General features: G+C 32.4%; 1 protein-coding gene across 1 annotated transcript; it reads left to right on the forward strand.

The window, feature by feature from the left end:
• The first annotated feature begins 6,671 nt into the window (after positions 1–6,671).
• LOC134257267 (uncharacterized) lies at positions 6,672–12,644 on the forward strand. The gene is made up of 2 exons (XM_062739909.1): positions 6,672–8,601; positions 10,967–12,644. The coding sequence occupies exons 1-2, from the start codon at positions 7,735–7,737 to the stop codon at positions 12,638–12,640; spliced, it is 2,541 nt and encodes an 846-aa protein (XP_062595893.1). The 5' UTR covers positions 6,672–7,734; the 3' UTR covers positions 12,641–12,644.
• The last annotated feature ends 3,070 nt before the right edge of the window (positions 12,645–15,714 follow it).

Genomic DNA, 15,714 nt, shown 5'->3' on the forward strand with positions numbered 1-15,714 from the left:
TTAATTAATTGAAATTATATGATTAAAAGTTCAACAATTTGACTACTGCATAATTTTTTATTTGGACTCGGAAATGAAAAAGAATTCTGAATGCGTAACATTATTTTGACTGCAAATCGGGATTAGTCCGGGGTTTCGTTATCATTCAATCGGGCTCAAAATTGACACAATATATAGACTTGCCTTTCCTGACTGATATGCACGATATACATGAATAGACTTTCGTAAGATAGAGACTGGAAATAACAGTTCACACAATATATACCTAAAGAAAAATGCTTGCAAGTGCTGTTTAAAAGATGTATGTTTTTTTACCTTTCCGCGAATTCAAACGACCGCGATTTGCTGAAAATTTAACAAATCGCGATCTTTTCCGACCGCGATTTTAACCTGCTATACAGTACTTGTTCTGTGTACTTGTAAAAAAAATAAATTAACTATGTAATGAAGGTAAATTTTTATTGTGTACTTGTTGAAATTAATAAATCAGTTCACCAAGAACACTACAAACAAAATCTGATTGACCAGGTCTCTCTTGTAAATGACACACAAATATTTACAATCATTTCATATTCAGAGAATCGTATGTTTGCAAAACAGCCACCAAATTTGGAAATTTATCGGACAGATCAAGTAAGATTCATAATGAATAAGGAATACTTGATCGAGTATTTAAAAAGTTTCCTGTAATGCGAGTATAAATGAATACATGTAACAGAATACAGTCATATCTCTGCATAGAATTTTTTTTAATGTTTACGACAATATTTTTACGCTTCTGTAAAAGATATTAGTCGGAAAATGCTCTGCACACAACAGCTTTGATCGATGTCATAATTTTTACGGTGTACTTTATGAAGATTTACAATTCGTGATTAGCCTATGTTGATCTTGTTGCAATTTTTTTTTTTTCATTTGATTAATACATGTTTGTCTTATGAAAGAATTATCTGGTACATTATATATAAATGAGGAATCATGCATTAACACTCTAATAATGGGATCAGGACAACGTTCTATGTAAATGTAAGTTATTTTATTACGTAAGTTTATACAAAAACATTTTATTCCATACTTATTGCTTTTTTGAATAATCTTCAAGAAAAGCTTTTAAAATTTTTCCCGGATTTTTTTTTTTTATTTTGTCGTAATAAATCATGTCTACGTGTTTTGAAAGCTTGTATACCAAGTAATTGTTGTTTAAAATTTTGTTTTATATGTTCGTGTTTTTCCTCAATATATTTCAGTTTGTTTATTTTTTTTTTCTCTTTGCATACTAATCTCTTTATTTTTCCATTTCTATCTTTAAGCTTTACTGCCCTGCAATCACACACTAAGCGATTAAGGGGCAATATGAAAACTATTAACTCCATAAAAATCCTTAGGAAGGGAAGAAACCCAAAGCGGGTTCATGTAAATGGTTTATTAAGCCCTTCCATTATTCCTCACTAAATATTTACAGCAGTTAATTATTTTTAATACCTCATTGTCATTCCTCATTTTCAAAACTATTCTGAAAAAATAATTCGAATCCTTTCCTGTTCGCGACAAGGAGTAAACGGCGGATTAGACCGATGGCCAGGGGATGTTCATAACTCAATGGCACATGATCCTACCTCTGATGTTTTGGAGGTCCGGGTTTGCTCTGCTACTATTTTGGATTGTTGTATGGACTTTGATCTTGAATACTTTTTATCTCTATATGTTTCATCTACGTAGTTTTAAAAGACAAGGTCTGTAAATCTGTAATAAAAATTCATTGCTACCAAGAAAGAAAGATATGGAGATAACGAACAGTATTAAATCTCAAAGTCCATTAAATAATGCAAAATAGGAGCAAACACGGACCTCCGAAACACCAGAGGTGGGATCAGGTGCCATGAAGGAGTGAGCATCCCCTACTGACCGAGTGCACCCGCCTCGTGCTCCTTGTCATGATCGGGAAATGACGGGAAAAATCCGCCGTCATTTCAGTGTATGAATATTGGACTACTGTAACAAATATACTGAAAGGAAAAAGAAACGCAGGGTAAACTTTTGAGGTGAATTAAATTTGTTTCTCTTAAAATACTTTTTAGTTTTCCTATCTACCTTTTAAAATCATCTTTCAAAAAGATATAACCAAATTCTCATATGATTTTGTCTAATCATTCATAAGTAATTGAAGCTCAAATGACGATACCCCCCAAAAGTGAAAATCAAAAACTCTCATTATCTTCAATGTCTATCTCGTGCATTTGTCAGAGTGTTATTTGAAATAAAAGAAACTACAGACACTCCTTTGCATGGAATTTCATCAGAGTGTTTATCTGTCAAATCCTGGTTATATTAAGCATGGGTAACCATGCAAAAAATTAAGTCAAACGGCGCGCGCATGCGCCAGTGAGAGGAATACAACCGTAAGTTGACTGGCTCAAAAAACCAAATTGCAGAAATGTTTTCTTTCAAATTTCGTACGAATGTATTGATTATAATCATCTACTCTATAAATGGCTGTTTTTGTGGTAGTAAGGTGGCGATTTAAGAGACAGCAGGACGAATAACTCGCTCGTAACATGACTCTGTTTCGCGTTACCGTCATCGTCACGGTTGATTGAAAACCACTCCAGACCCTCTCTGACAACGGCTAAAACGTTTTATGGGGGAAAATTTACAAGAGACTGCTTAGTAAACCGTTGTTGCCTTTTTCATTAATTAGGCAATTCGAAAACAAGACCCCATTGAACTTCCGTAAACTGTGCCAAGATTGCAATAAATTCATAATGTCTCTTAATAATGAAAAACGATGTGCATACTTCATATGCATCAAATAATGCAACAAGATTTGTTGACAAACTCGTTGTTATCAAATTGCACGTGTTTTGGGCTTTTTAGCGTTTTCCCTACGTGACGTCATAAATTTTATGGTTGAGTAATTCTGAATACTGATTTTGATGCACAGTAACTAAATTTCCCTTCCGACCAATTTTCGTAATTTTCGGTCATATGGTCAAATTTTTATCGAAATTTATGCTACCCTGCGTTTCTTTTTCCTTTCAGTATAGTATGAAAAACAGTCAGCATTTGACTCAATGATAATTTGTACCAATTAAGCTCTGTTATCAACGTAATGTATTTTTGTATTCGTATGAAGCAGATTTTATTCTATAACTTCTTTTCGAGAAGAAAACACTTGCTGTAGTTTTCAGCTCCAAAGTTCAATATATCGAGGATTTTTTATTAATTATCAATTGTGATTTTAATTCATAACCTACAGAATATATCCCACTGAGCTTGAAATAAAAGAAACTACAGACACGTCTGTTTTGATAATAAAGATTTTCTTTATTCAGGTAAAGGCATTTTGCAATTTACATGAACGGTGATGTGTGAGTATTAAACATAATATAAAAATTATAAATATACATAATTTAAGAGATAAGATATAAAACAAATTGACTAATAAATCTTATTTTTATATAATTCAAATAAGTATATTAAATTAAATATGCCTAAACCAAAGGATAGCCCATGAAAGCCAGTATGGCTTATTTCCAATGGGGCCCTTTAACATGTTACAAAATTATTGGCATATGACATATATAATAAACTTAATATAAACAATAAATAGTATGCTAGCTATAAACGAGATGGCTTAAAACTGTAATCATTTAATCATTAAGGAGGATCTCTACACCTGTAAAGTATAACTGATTTTTGTCGCATGCATTTGTTTCTAATAATAGGCCCCATATCCGATAAAATAAGATTCCAAAGTACTTCAATTTATTTTTTAGAAATATTTGAAATATTTTATTTATTTTGTTAAAATCCTTCCTATCTATATTTTTAAAAGTCCAGTGCTTTAAATTTCTCTTCAAAGTTTAGTGTTATAAAATATTGAAATAATAACCAACAAAGATAAAAATAAAATCAACATAATTTTTATTTGAATTTACAAAAATAGACAAAAGAAAAACTAAAACAGCATTTTCTTGAGAATAGCTGGTTGGATCCTCTTCAATATCTGAAAAGATATATAATATCAAAGTGTAAAAACAATGAAAGGAGGATATGGAGATAACGAACAGTATTCAATCTCAACGTCCATTAAACAATATACAAAATAAGAGCAGAGCAAACACGGACCTCAAAAAGATCAGAGGTGGGATCAGGTGCCATGGAGGAGTGAGCATCCCCTGCCGACCGGTCACACCCGTCGTGTGCTCGATGTCATGATCAAGAAATAACGGAAAAAATCCGTCGTCAATTCAGTGCATAAATAATGGACTAACAATTGGTATGAAAAACGTCAGTCAGCATTTGACTCAATGATAAATTGTATTTGCTGACAAGATCATTGTATCAACCACAGAATTTAGGAAATGATGACTTTAAACGAGACTGTTGATATTCTTATTTCATCAACTTGCTTGTCAATAATTTACCTCGTTTAAGAAATTGTTCATACGTAGAGCACGTAAAAGAAATTGAAAAAAAATTGAAAAACTGTCAAAAATTTATAAACATCACAAAAATTCAGGTGTGAGAGAACCGCTTTAAGAGTGGACTCAAATATCGTGGTACTTTATTTTTTTTTTTAGAAACTTCAAATAAACTCTACTTGCACAAGTATTAAACAAATGTCACGCAAGGACATTGAAAGATGTTCGTATCTTGTACATGTATTGTTTTTCAATGAGTTTACGCGAAAATCATCGCGTTTCCAGTCAATGACAAAGACATGTATTTAGTGAATTCATGGTATTGAGAAAGGTAGATTTACTTACCGTTTTTATCCAACTTGCATGTGTTATACAGTGCTATATATATCAAAACAAGTTAAGATGGTAAATGGCCAAAAAGCGGTAAAAGAAATTCCTATAACCAAATGCTCACTTCGTCTAAAACCTGCACGTTTCCCATACTTGTAAACAGCTGACAATCAATGGTGATCAAACGTTTGGGTCATGCGAAATTTCACCGGGTATAACCATTCATTTGAGTGTATACAAATCGAGAACAGAGTATCCTCTAGTCGATGGGAAGATAATACATATGTCTTATCTTATCAAATTTGCATTTTTTTGGGGGGTGGGGGTTATATTTTGCTGAAAAGCATATATGCTTATTGGAGAAATAAATTTCTGAGTGTATGGCGTTTTGACACGTAATGATGAATTAGCATATGGACAAACAGTGTTTTATATCATTTTTTTTCTCATCTAAAAATCTTATTCTAATAAGTTTGTAAATGTATTATTTAATAATTAAATAAGTAGAAATTGAATAGATTGACAAACAATTCATTTTTAAAGAAAGGATACGTATTGGGCAATACACCGTATTAATTGGTGTGATATGATGTACATTCCATCCACAACATCGCATGTTGTGTTATACTCAGTGATTTATCGGTGTTAAGTGAATTTGAATCTGATCATTTGGGATCAAAATGGCGTTTTTACGGAAGTATACGCCATGTTGTGACGTTCTAGAGAGCCCCCTCAAATACAAATTCTTAATTGTATTAGAAGAAAAAACAATTTAATTGAGTTATAAATCTAATAGTATAAAAAATCCCCTTTAGCATTTTTCTTAAGTTTCTCCATGAAATGTATTTTGACCTCTTTTTAAATTCTAATTTACTAGTTACTGTAGATCACTTAATTTTCGCGACACCTTATTTTCGCGAGATAGTCATTGACTCTTGATTAGCGAGACAAAATTTTCGCGAGTTATGGTTATTGCTTTATGTATTCTTAAGGAATACTATTATACGCGAGAATTAAATTTTCGCGAGCACACTGTCTCGCGTAATTACGCGGAAATAAAGTTCTCGCGAATAAAAAGTGATTTACAGTATTGTTTTGATCTAGTCAGGTTGAGAATTCCAGTCTTTAATTCCATTTAAAAAAATTGATTGACTCTTCATTTTTATGTCTACGTATTTTACAAGAAAAGGAAATAATTGTTAACCAAACAAAGCTTTCTGATAACCGTGATGACGTCAACTTCCTTTACTTATTAAGCAGTATGCCATTATCATCTGCAGTAATTTTAGGGGTTTATGAATTGAGGATAATGCAGTATTTAACGTTGTGAATTTTTATTTCAAAAGAGGTATATTCACTTTTTCATATTGTGTTATATTTATATAAATAAAATAAATATAAATATATAATATATATATATAAATCACGTGTATAGAAAAAAAAATTAGATTTCTTTTGTTTTTCTCAATCAGTTACTAAATTCTTTTTTCTTTTTTTTTTTTAGAAGAATATCTAATAAATACATTATCTGGATATTTATTTTTCAGAATCAATGAACAAAAATCAACACAATGCGGCAAATATTGGACAGGTATCTTGTACCTTGTCTCCTGACTTGGTCGTATGTTCTTGTGTTATTTTGCGTAGGGAAACCAGGTATATCCGAAGAACAGTCAATTCCCTCATTTAACTTCACTCACTTGATTATACAATACGTATCTCTGTGTGGAGTCTCAGCTTTGTGTGATGTGTCTGTTCTCTCATTCCTTAACTTACCAAAGATTCCTAGTTTGCAAACACAGGTTTGTCCGAAGTGTTCATGTGAAGCGCATTGTTTAACAAATGAAGAAAATCCATGTTGCCCTGACCTTTATTTCAAAGCTGGTGTGCAATTTTGTCGATCAATCGAGGTTACGAACAACAGTGTTAACAAATATTTTTATAAGTTAATCGAGTCTTGTCCACTGGAAACCGACCAGCCTTTGAAAGAAAATTGCTCAAAGATAAGAAGACCTTCAGAACGCCTTGTTTTGCCGCCAGTATCCAGTACGGAAAGTAATCTGTGATATTGGAATAAACATTGCGCAATTTGCCATAATATCTCATCTTTTCAACCATGGAGTTTAATCTTTGATTGTAAAGAACCGACGGATTTCAACTATTTATCTTCCTATGATGATATAGTAGACACAGCTAATAGAGCCGGGTGTTCGATTGCTTTCCGAGGAAATGGAAAAGAATGTGATGTTGATGAACATGAAAGCCTTATTTCAGTTTGTAACGTTACCGGAAACTGGAAAAATTTTGATTATTCAATTGATTTTGCATGTAGAAGCGGCTTCAAAATCCCGTACAAAAACGTTTTCAAAAATGTTTTCTGTTATATCTGTAATCCGGCTTCTGTAGAACAAAACAGCAGTTTAAAAGTTCAAGATTGTGTGGATATGCCGATGTTTTCAAAACTCTGTAAATATTTCCCTGAAACAATATCCTTATCACCTTATAGAAATATTTTCTGCTTCCTGTGCACAGACATTCCAGAAAAGCAATACAAGGCAATTATTACATTATTAAATAATAAAAAAGATGCAGTTGAAATAAAGTACGAAATCAGTTTGTTTTCTGAAATTCTTGAACATTATTATTACAGGAAATGGACTGATGAACACATCAAAAGTATTGTTAATGCAGACATCGAGCCCTTGTTGTCAGATATAAACATAACTAGTGTTGTGATAAAAAGTACTGCCTTTTCTGGTGGTGGTCTCTGCAATACGAGTCTTTACTCTACGTATCTTAGAAATATGGCAAGACAGTGTTCCTGTAGACTTGGATGTTTTCGAGATTGTTGTATTGACCACGCACTCTCATATCCTGTCACTGCCTGTATTAACAATGCCTTCCCACCAAAACAGGTTGAAATTGGCGGAAATTTAGTTGTAAACAAATGCTTTTATGAACTAGGAGGTCTGTCTCGTGTATGGAGGAACATTCAGACGATTTTTTAAATGCAGTTCCTGTTACAGACACTCAAAGGAAAACGACGTATAAAAATATATTTTGCTACTTTTGTAATGTTGAAAACAAGACATCTACAGTGCCAAAAACAAACTTCAAACAAAAAGAAGTTTCGCCATGGAATCTTATAGTCTTCTGTAAAGATTTCATAAACCCTGACTACTTTCCCTCGTTCCATGCATTTATCAGCATTTTAAAACAAATGAACTGCAGAATAAGTCTACAGCTCTATAATTCTGCAACGAAATGTGAAGTTAGAAACCCCAATGTAAAAGTTTGTAACACTACCGGATTTTGGAGTAAGGAAGACGTCGACATTAAGCGAGCATGTGAAAGAATCCGTCAAGGAAGACTTCCGGTAATAGAGGGAACAGGAAACGATCGTAAATTCTATAAAAATACATTCTGCCAAATGTGTAACCCAGTTTTTAAGGAGACTAAAGACATCATTACGTCTTGTGAGAAAACGAAAGTAAATGTACAGGAATATGCAGAGGAAGCATGCGGGAAACTTCCTACTGTTCAAATGGCGTCAAATTATAAAAACATATTTTGTGAACGATGTAATGGCTATGCATTAAGAAATGACAAAATAGGTCGTTTTCACCCTTTTCCACCGCGCATGGGTTATCATCCTAACTTCTTTGTCCCACGTATGGATTTTATTCCAGGATCACATGGTTTTTATGATACTATTGCGGGAAGAAACCGTAAAATGGAACGTATGACGTATTTCAGGACAATATTTGCACTCAATGTATATACCAACAATGTACCACAAGAACAATACAAATCATGCCCTCCTGATCATCAACAAACCACACTGAAGGTTTGTAGCAAATATTACTAGCATATTGGTCCAGAGAAAGAATTTGATCACTTGCTATTCACTGTTAAAATTGATTGCAAGGTTTGGTGGGGGGTTTTTAAATATTTTGGTTGGAAATAACTTGATTAATGCAGACATCAAACATAGAAAACAAAAAGAAATTTTTTTCTATGATGTTAAAATTTTCCACTCTTTTGCCCTTTCTATACTCTTTTTTTGATAACTGTTTGGGACTTCTCATGAAATATTGAATAAAAATTAAAGTTAATTTGGGTTTCAGTGATTTTCTTAGGATTTTATATTAGGTAGCGAAAGATTTTATTTGTAAGAAATATTTTAAGTTGAAAATCATAATTAACTTATGAAATCACATTAAGAACTCAGCAGTATATGATACCTTTCCACACTTTAATATTCAAATAATATTAATATATACAATAAGCTTAACAGTCGAATTCAATGATAATATTAATACTATTAATGATATTTTAAATAGCTTTAAAATCAAACGATAGGTTCCAGATCCAAAGTAAAAAAGTAGTTGAACAAATAGTTTTATAGATTAATTTGGAAATTGTTTAGATTTGGTTTGTCTTCCCATAAAATGCTTGACACAGTGAACCCTTTTGTAATTTGCTGGGGCATACGGTATCATGGGTTACTTTTATTTCTGAACTCAATAAGAATGTATACTAAGCAAACTGAGAGTTAGTTTTTATTGCTAAATCTTTCGCAAGTTTTAAAATAGTAAAATAAAATAATATAGCAATCAGTCAATTCAATTTCTGGTGAGTGATAAAAGGCCAAAACAAAGGGAAATATTATTTCTTCATTCTACAACTATTGATTTTTTTAATAAAAAGATATTTTTAACTAGAGCTGAGCTCGTTGCAAAGCAACGAGTAGGTCTTCCGTCCTGTTTGACCGGAAGTAACTTTTATTTTAAAAAAAAAGAAAAATGACGTTTCTAATGATTTCAATCTTCAAAATCTATGTTGATAATTGCAAAAGTAAGCAATTTTTGTTACTTCCTGTTCGACCGGAAGTGACGTCAATGGACGGAAAATTAAGTTTTATACTTCCAGTGATAAATATTTCCCAAAAACGTGTGAAGAATGGCAAAATTATGCATTTTCTGACTACTTCCGGTTTGGCAGGAAGTGACGTCACAGGACGTATTTTAATGATCTCAATAGATTTTACTAAAGATTTTGAACAATTTTGCTTCTTTGATGTTTGACAAATTCTTAATACTTTTTAAGATATCTGGAAAAAACTTTTGGCCCCTCTAGATCCCTTAATTTAGGGGTCAGCCCTTTTTCAGAGATATCATTTGGAAGATCTTGTAATTCTGCACAAATTTTGTTTTATATGTTTTAACAAAATATTTTTAGTTGAGAAGAAAACAAGGAAAATATGTGTAAATTTTCGCTCTTTTAGGCCATCTAATTTTTGACCCCTATATAGCACCATTTTGAATACAGAAATCGAAAAACAAAAACTGATGTGCACAACTTCAATCCTTCTTTTATCTAAAATCAGTAGAATTTCTGTTCCAGCCTTTGTGGTCTCTGAGCCTTTATCTGGAAATGAAAGTCTATAAATTTTCGTTTAAAGAAAATTAACTCAAAACCGAAAGTGAATTTTTGAAATATTAGACAACATTGTAATAGAGTTTAGTAACGTCTATAAACTCTGAAAATTTGAGCAAAATCTATTGAGAAATGAGTGAGATATGAGGCTTCAAAGTTTTCGTCTAGGAAGTAGAAGAAAAAAAGAATAATAATCTTTACCAACAGAATCAGTAGAAGGTCTTCCATTGGAAACGGAAGACCTTAATGAAAGATAAATATGTAGCATTAAGTACGGATGATACAAACAAAAAAAAAAAAAAGAATTGACTGTATTAACATTCATTTTTCGGACCTTTTCTTTTATAGTTAAAACGATAAAATATCTTAAATGAATTCTTACACTTTGAATTATATTCAACTTTTAACTTATTTGAAAGACATTCTTGTGGAATTCAAACTTTTTGATGTTATTATTATTAACTTTTCTTTTATAAACATAGCCACTATTATTGTTTTCATAACTTATAAAGGAATTTTAATTCAAATTGTAGTTAATTACTAATATGAATTCTGAATCAATTTTGCTGGAAGTGTTTCAATACAGGGAAAATTATTTTTATGGCAAAGTAAACATTTTGTGAAACAATCTCTTAAATTCTATTATAGCAGCACTGATTTGATGAAAAAAATTAACTGCAGTTTAAAAAAAAAAATATTTCTTGAAAGTACGTTTTGTTTTCTGTTGGCAATTCTGTCAATTTTTTTTATATAATTTTTTATTTCTGTTTTAGAATGATTGCAAAAACAAGACATGTTATCCCGGCAAGATATTACAAAATTACTCATGTGTTTCCCTACTGAAGCAAATAAAGAACCTCCGACTTGTCCTGTACTTTTGGATGCATCAGACTGACAATGGATCCAGGCCGATAACACTCCACGCATGGCGGATCCTACAATTATTACAATTCACCATATACCAGAAAATCAAGTCAATTACAAATTCAACATCTTCAGTAGAATTGGAAGAAACCATTCTTCTTTCAAACAAACCTTGCCAACAGCGTGATATAACTGGGCTTAAAGTCTACGCACAATTAGTTATATTCATTAATGGCTATGTCAATCGCCTGGAGATAGAACAAAATCTACTGAATTTTTCTAATTCTTTGCAGTACTTTGTTTTCGATTCGCTAACATATGAGTTTAAATTGTCACAAGTTTTATTCACTCCAGTTTTTCCATTCTTTCTCCAGAAATGTCTTTTGACAGATGACATGCGACATGGAAAGAACTCGAGGAATCTACAAAACTCGTGGAGTGTAGGAAGCTCTTGGCTTACAAAGACTTCCATGGATGGAGGAAACAGGACACTCGCGAGCTCAGTGTACAGGAAGACGTATGTCAATAAGTTACTTCTTTGTCAGCAGGTCTTCTTATATCCCTCAGAATACGTCTACAACAGTGCCACGGAAACCCTCAAAATAAGAGAAATGGACCTTACTCTACCAAAAGATAAGTTTTTACTTGATGCGGACAATTCAGTGAGAGTATGCGCAGACGAATTAACAAAAACTTTTAAGACAAAAAGAAGTATTGAGAATAATTCTAACTTGTTGTTACCGTGGATAACCTTCATCTGTATTCTTATTTCTCTCATCTGTCTGTCGGTAACATTGATCATTTATTGTTTATTCTCAACACTTCGAACACTTCCTGGCTTGAATAACATGTGTCTGATTATTTCTCTCTTCTTCGCTCAAACTATGACTATAGCACGGCCCTATGCTCTTGCTATCCATTCTGTTGCGATTGTACCTTCCATAACGTTGCATTTTTCATGGCTGTCTGTATTTTTCTGGCTTCAGATCTGTTCATTTCACATGTTTCGAGTCTTTACCAGCAAAACTCACATTATTAAAAGTGAAAGAGAAAACACATGTATATTCATAAAGTATGCTTGCTATGCCTATTGTTTCTCGGGGTTGATTGTACTGAGTCACATCATTGTAAATCTAGTTATCTCTAACGGACATCGCACTGGCTATGAAAACAGGAATAACCTCGTCAATGACAGAATAGCCTTCATTGTCACCGTGATATCACCAATGGTATTAATCTGTTTCAGCAACTCTATTTTCTTTGTTGTTACAGTACATCACATACACACTACCCCACATGCGCAGAAGAACCGGAAACCAGCCGTAGATGTGTGGGTGTACGTGAAGCTGTTTTGTCTCACGGGTCTGTCGTGGATTTTTCAGGTAGTAGATTCCTTTCTCTCCCTGTCTTTTCTGTCATACGTTGTTGCTATTCTCAATGGGTTGCAGGGCTTGTTTCTGTTTCTAAGTTTAGTCTGTAATGGGAGAGTTCTTAGATTGTGTTGCAAACAAAAAGCATTTGACTCCTCTACACATAACTCTTCATCTCGTTTTAATTCATCGAAAAATTCCACTAAGTTTTAGTACAAATGACATTTTTTCTTAAAGAGAATGATACATCTTCATTCATTCATCAATAATATTACATTTTTTCTTAAAAAGAATGATACATATTCATTCATTTATCAATAATATGTTTTATCCATTTTTTCATTTATCAATTTTAATTCAAATTAATATTAGATAATTACCGAAAAGACATCAATAAACTTCTTATCCTTCTTTGATTATTGTTTCGAAGTCTGAGCTGTTTTTTTTATTTCCCACTTCATAACTACAATAATACTAGAATACTAGTATAAAGATAATTGATATGCTTCTTATTAATGACTCGCATTATCTTCCCTAGACAGCATACATTATTTATGTTTTCAATGAAGGATATGTACATGACGAACAGTATTCAATATCAACGTCTATAAAACAGTAGAAAGAAGGATGTGGAGATAACGAACAATATTCAATCTCAAAGTCCATAAAACAATACAAAATAAGAGCAGAGCAAACACGGACCTACGAAACATCAGAGATGGGATCAGGTGACAAAGAGGAGTGAGCATCCCCTGCAGACCGGTCACACCCGTCGTGTGCTCATTGTCATGGTCAGGAAATAACGGAAAAATCCGTTGTCAATTCAGTGTATAAATAATAGACTAACAACTAGTATGAAAAACGTCAGTCAGCCTTTGACTCAATGATAAATTGTATTGGCTGACAAGGTCGTTGTATCGACCATAAAATTTACAAAATGATGACTTTACACGACACTGCTGATATTCTTGTTTCATCAACTTGCTTGTCAATGATTTACCTCGCTTTATATATTGTTCATGCGGAGAGCATGCTCTTGCGTAACGAATCAACTGAGATATATATACTCCGTATGCAGGTGATGAAGGTATATTGCTGCATAAGTAACGGAAGTTGACGTTAGAAAAGTTAAAGTCGATCATCAGGTTTATCATATAGCTTGGTTGTTAGATTACAATTAACGTCTTTTTCAAGTAAAATATCCAAGTATGAAACAGAAGTGTCTGACAATACATCGTCGATGTATCTTAATGTCTAGTTGAAGGACACAGCAAGTGTTCTTTTCTTTTCACGCATAAGATTGTGCATAAATTCTGCTTCATATGAATATAAAAAAGGTCTGCTAATAACGGAGAGCAATTTGAACCCATGGGAATTCCAATAGATTGTTGGAATACCTGGTCTCCAAAAACCACATACTAATAGGTATTGTTAATCACAAATTCAAGCATCTCTTTGACGTCAACTTTGATGTGTGCAATCAGAATGTTATTTAACAAAATAATTTTGTAAATGACCAATGAGCAGGTAAGTAAATTTAGTTCCATTTTCATTGAAAATGTTTTTTAATTTTAATTTATCGTGGGGAATGGTTGTGTATAAAGTTGAAAAGTCGTAAGTTTTTCAGCTGTTGATTTTCGTAAAATCTTGAGATTTCAAACTGTCCAAAAGTTCTCTGGAAGTTTTGAGTATCCATAACTGATTCACCCACTTCTTGAATATATTGTTGCACAGTCTTAAAGTTTTTCCATCACTACTGTAAATACCTAAGTGAAGAGTAACGAAAGACTCTTTGTTGAACATTTATTGGAACCCGCAATGTATCTTTGTTTATAAAGATTTTAATGAAGTTTTTGAATCCAATATATATATATAATATATATATATATATATATATATATATATATATATATATATATATATATATATATATGGTAGTTCACAAATATCTCACCAAAACAAAACTGCCATAGTATACTGTTGTTTATAATTATTTAGATACGTTTACAAACCTATCAAAGATTTCAAAGATTTTCTAAAGAACGTTTTCTAGTAATAACGATGATATTTGAAACTGAAGATAACTATGATGAACTAAAGATAAATAAACAATTTGGATTGTAACTATTGATTTTGATGATGCAATCAAAATATCATACCATGTTACATTAACTTGTTTGTCAGTAATCACCAAGCACCTATTAAGGCCTTATAAATTTCACGATTGTGCATCTTAAAGATAATCTAAAGCATATTTCACATGAATAATGCAGAATTTGAGGACATTTTTTTTCAGACTATGTGTTATTGAATGGTAGATCCATAATTATCAATTGAATTGCCGAGAGATTTTTCCGCTATTTTCCAATCATGTCAAGGAGCACACTGCGTGTGTGACCCATAGGCAGGGGATGCTTACTCGTTCATGGTAGATAAGTCCAATTCTGTTGTTTTAGAAGTCTGTGTTTGTTCTGTCCCTGATTTGTATCTTTTGAAAGGAATTTGAGCCAGGGAGACTGTAAGTATTAAACATGAAGATAACGTTATCTTGATATATAATATTTACAGTCTTCCTTGGCATCTGGCTTCAAAGCAATCTGCGTCTGCTTTACTCTAAGTTTATATGATTCAATTTAACTCTTGATTATTATTACCGTTTGCTGTATTAAAATCTTATATTTTTCGATTCTCGTTGCCTTTCTTCTCAGTGTGTTCACAAAAGTAATTCCCTTTCATTCATTTCTTTACTTGACCATATACTGTGGTTTCATTAATTTTCGTTGGCATCAATTTTCGTGGATTGTGTAAAACAGAAGTTTTCGAGGATACGTAAATTAGTGGACAAAGGCATTGCCAATAACATATTTCTTAATTCTATGAACATTTTAATTCGTGGACCTGCTCAACGACGAAATCCTCGAAAATTGGTGCTCAACGAATGTTAATAAAACCACAGTACCATGAAATATTTTTATCAAAACATAAAATGTTTGTGACATATAACTCAGCTTATGGGTATTGAAAATTTTATTTTTCGATTTTCTACAAATAAAAGGCAATTTTGCTCATTCATGTGAGATTACAGCAAGACTTTTGAGTATAAAGGTAAACTACTTACGGAGGCATCGCCAAGCAATTGCCATAATGAAGGTTTTGAACGCAAAAGTTATGTAGTGTAATTGTCTTCAACATTATATAATTGGAAATATGCCCCCCCCTCTCTACTGTTATGCATTATAAAATTTCTTTTTACACAAACATGCATAATTGAAGGTAGAATTACATAC

Source organism: Saccostrea cucullata, unplaced genomic scaffold (assembly GCF_032062105.1).
Source record: "Saccostrea cucullata isolate Sc308-1 unplaced genomic scaffold, CSIRO_AGI_Scuc_v1 ctg10879, whole genome shotgun sequence".
Taxonomy (NCBI): Eukaryota; Metazoa; Mollusca; class Bivalvia; order Ostreida; family Ostreidae; genus Saccostrea; species Saccostrea cuccullata.

Bases quoted from the DNA above. Each gene is read 5' to 3' on its own strand.
- LOC134257267 (XM_062739909.1), top strand. From the start codon at position 7,735: ATGGAGGAACATTCAGACGATTTTTTAAATGCAGTTCCTGTTACAGAC. The intron at 8,602-10,966 runs GTTTGTAGCAAA...TTTCTGTTTTAG, and splicing joins ATCAACAAACCACACTGAAG to AATGATTGCAAAAACAAGAC.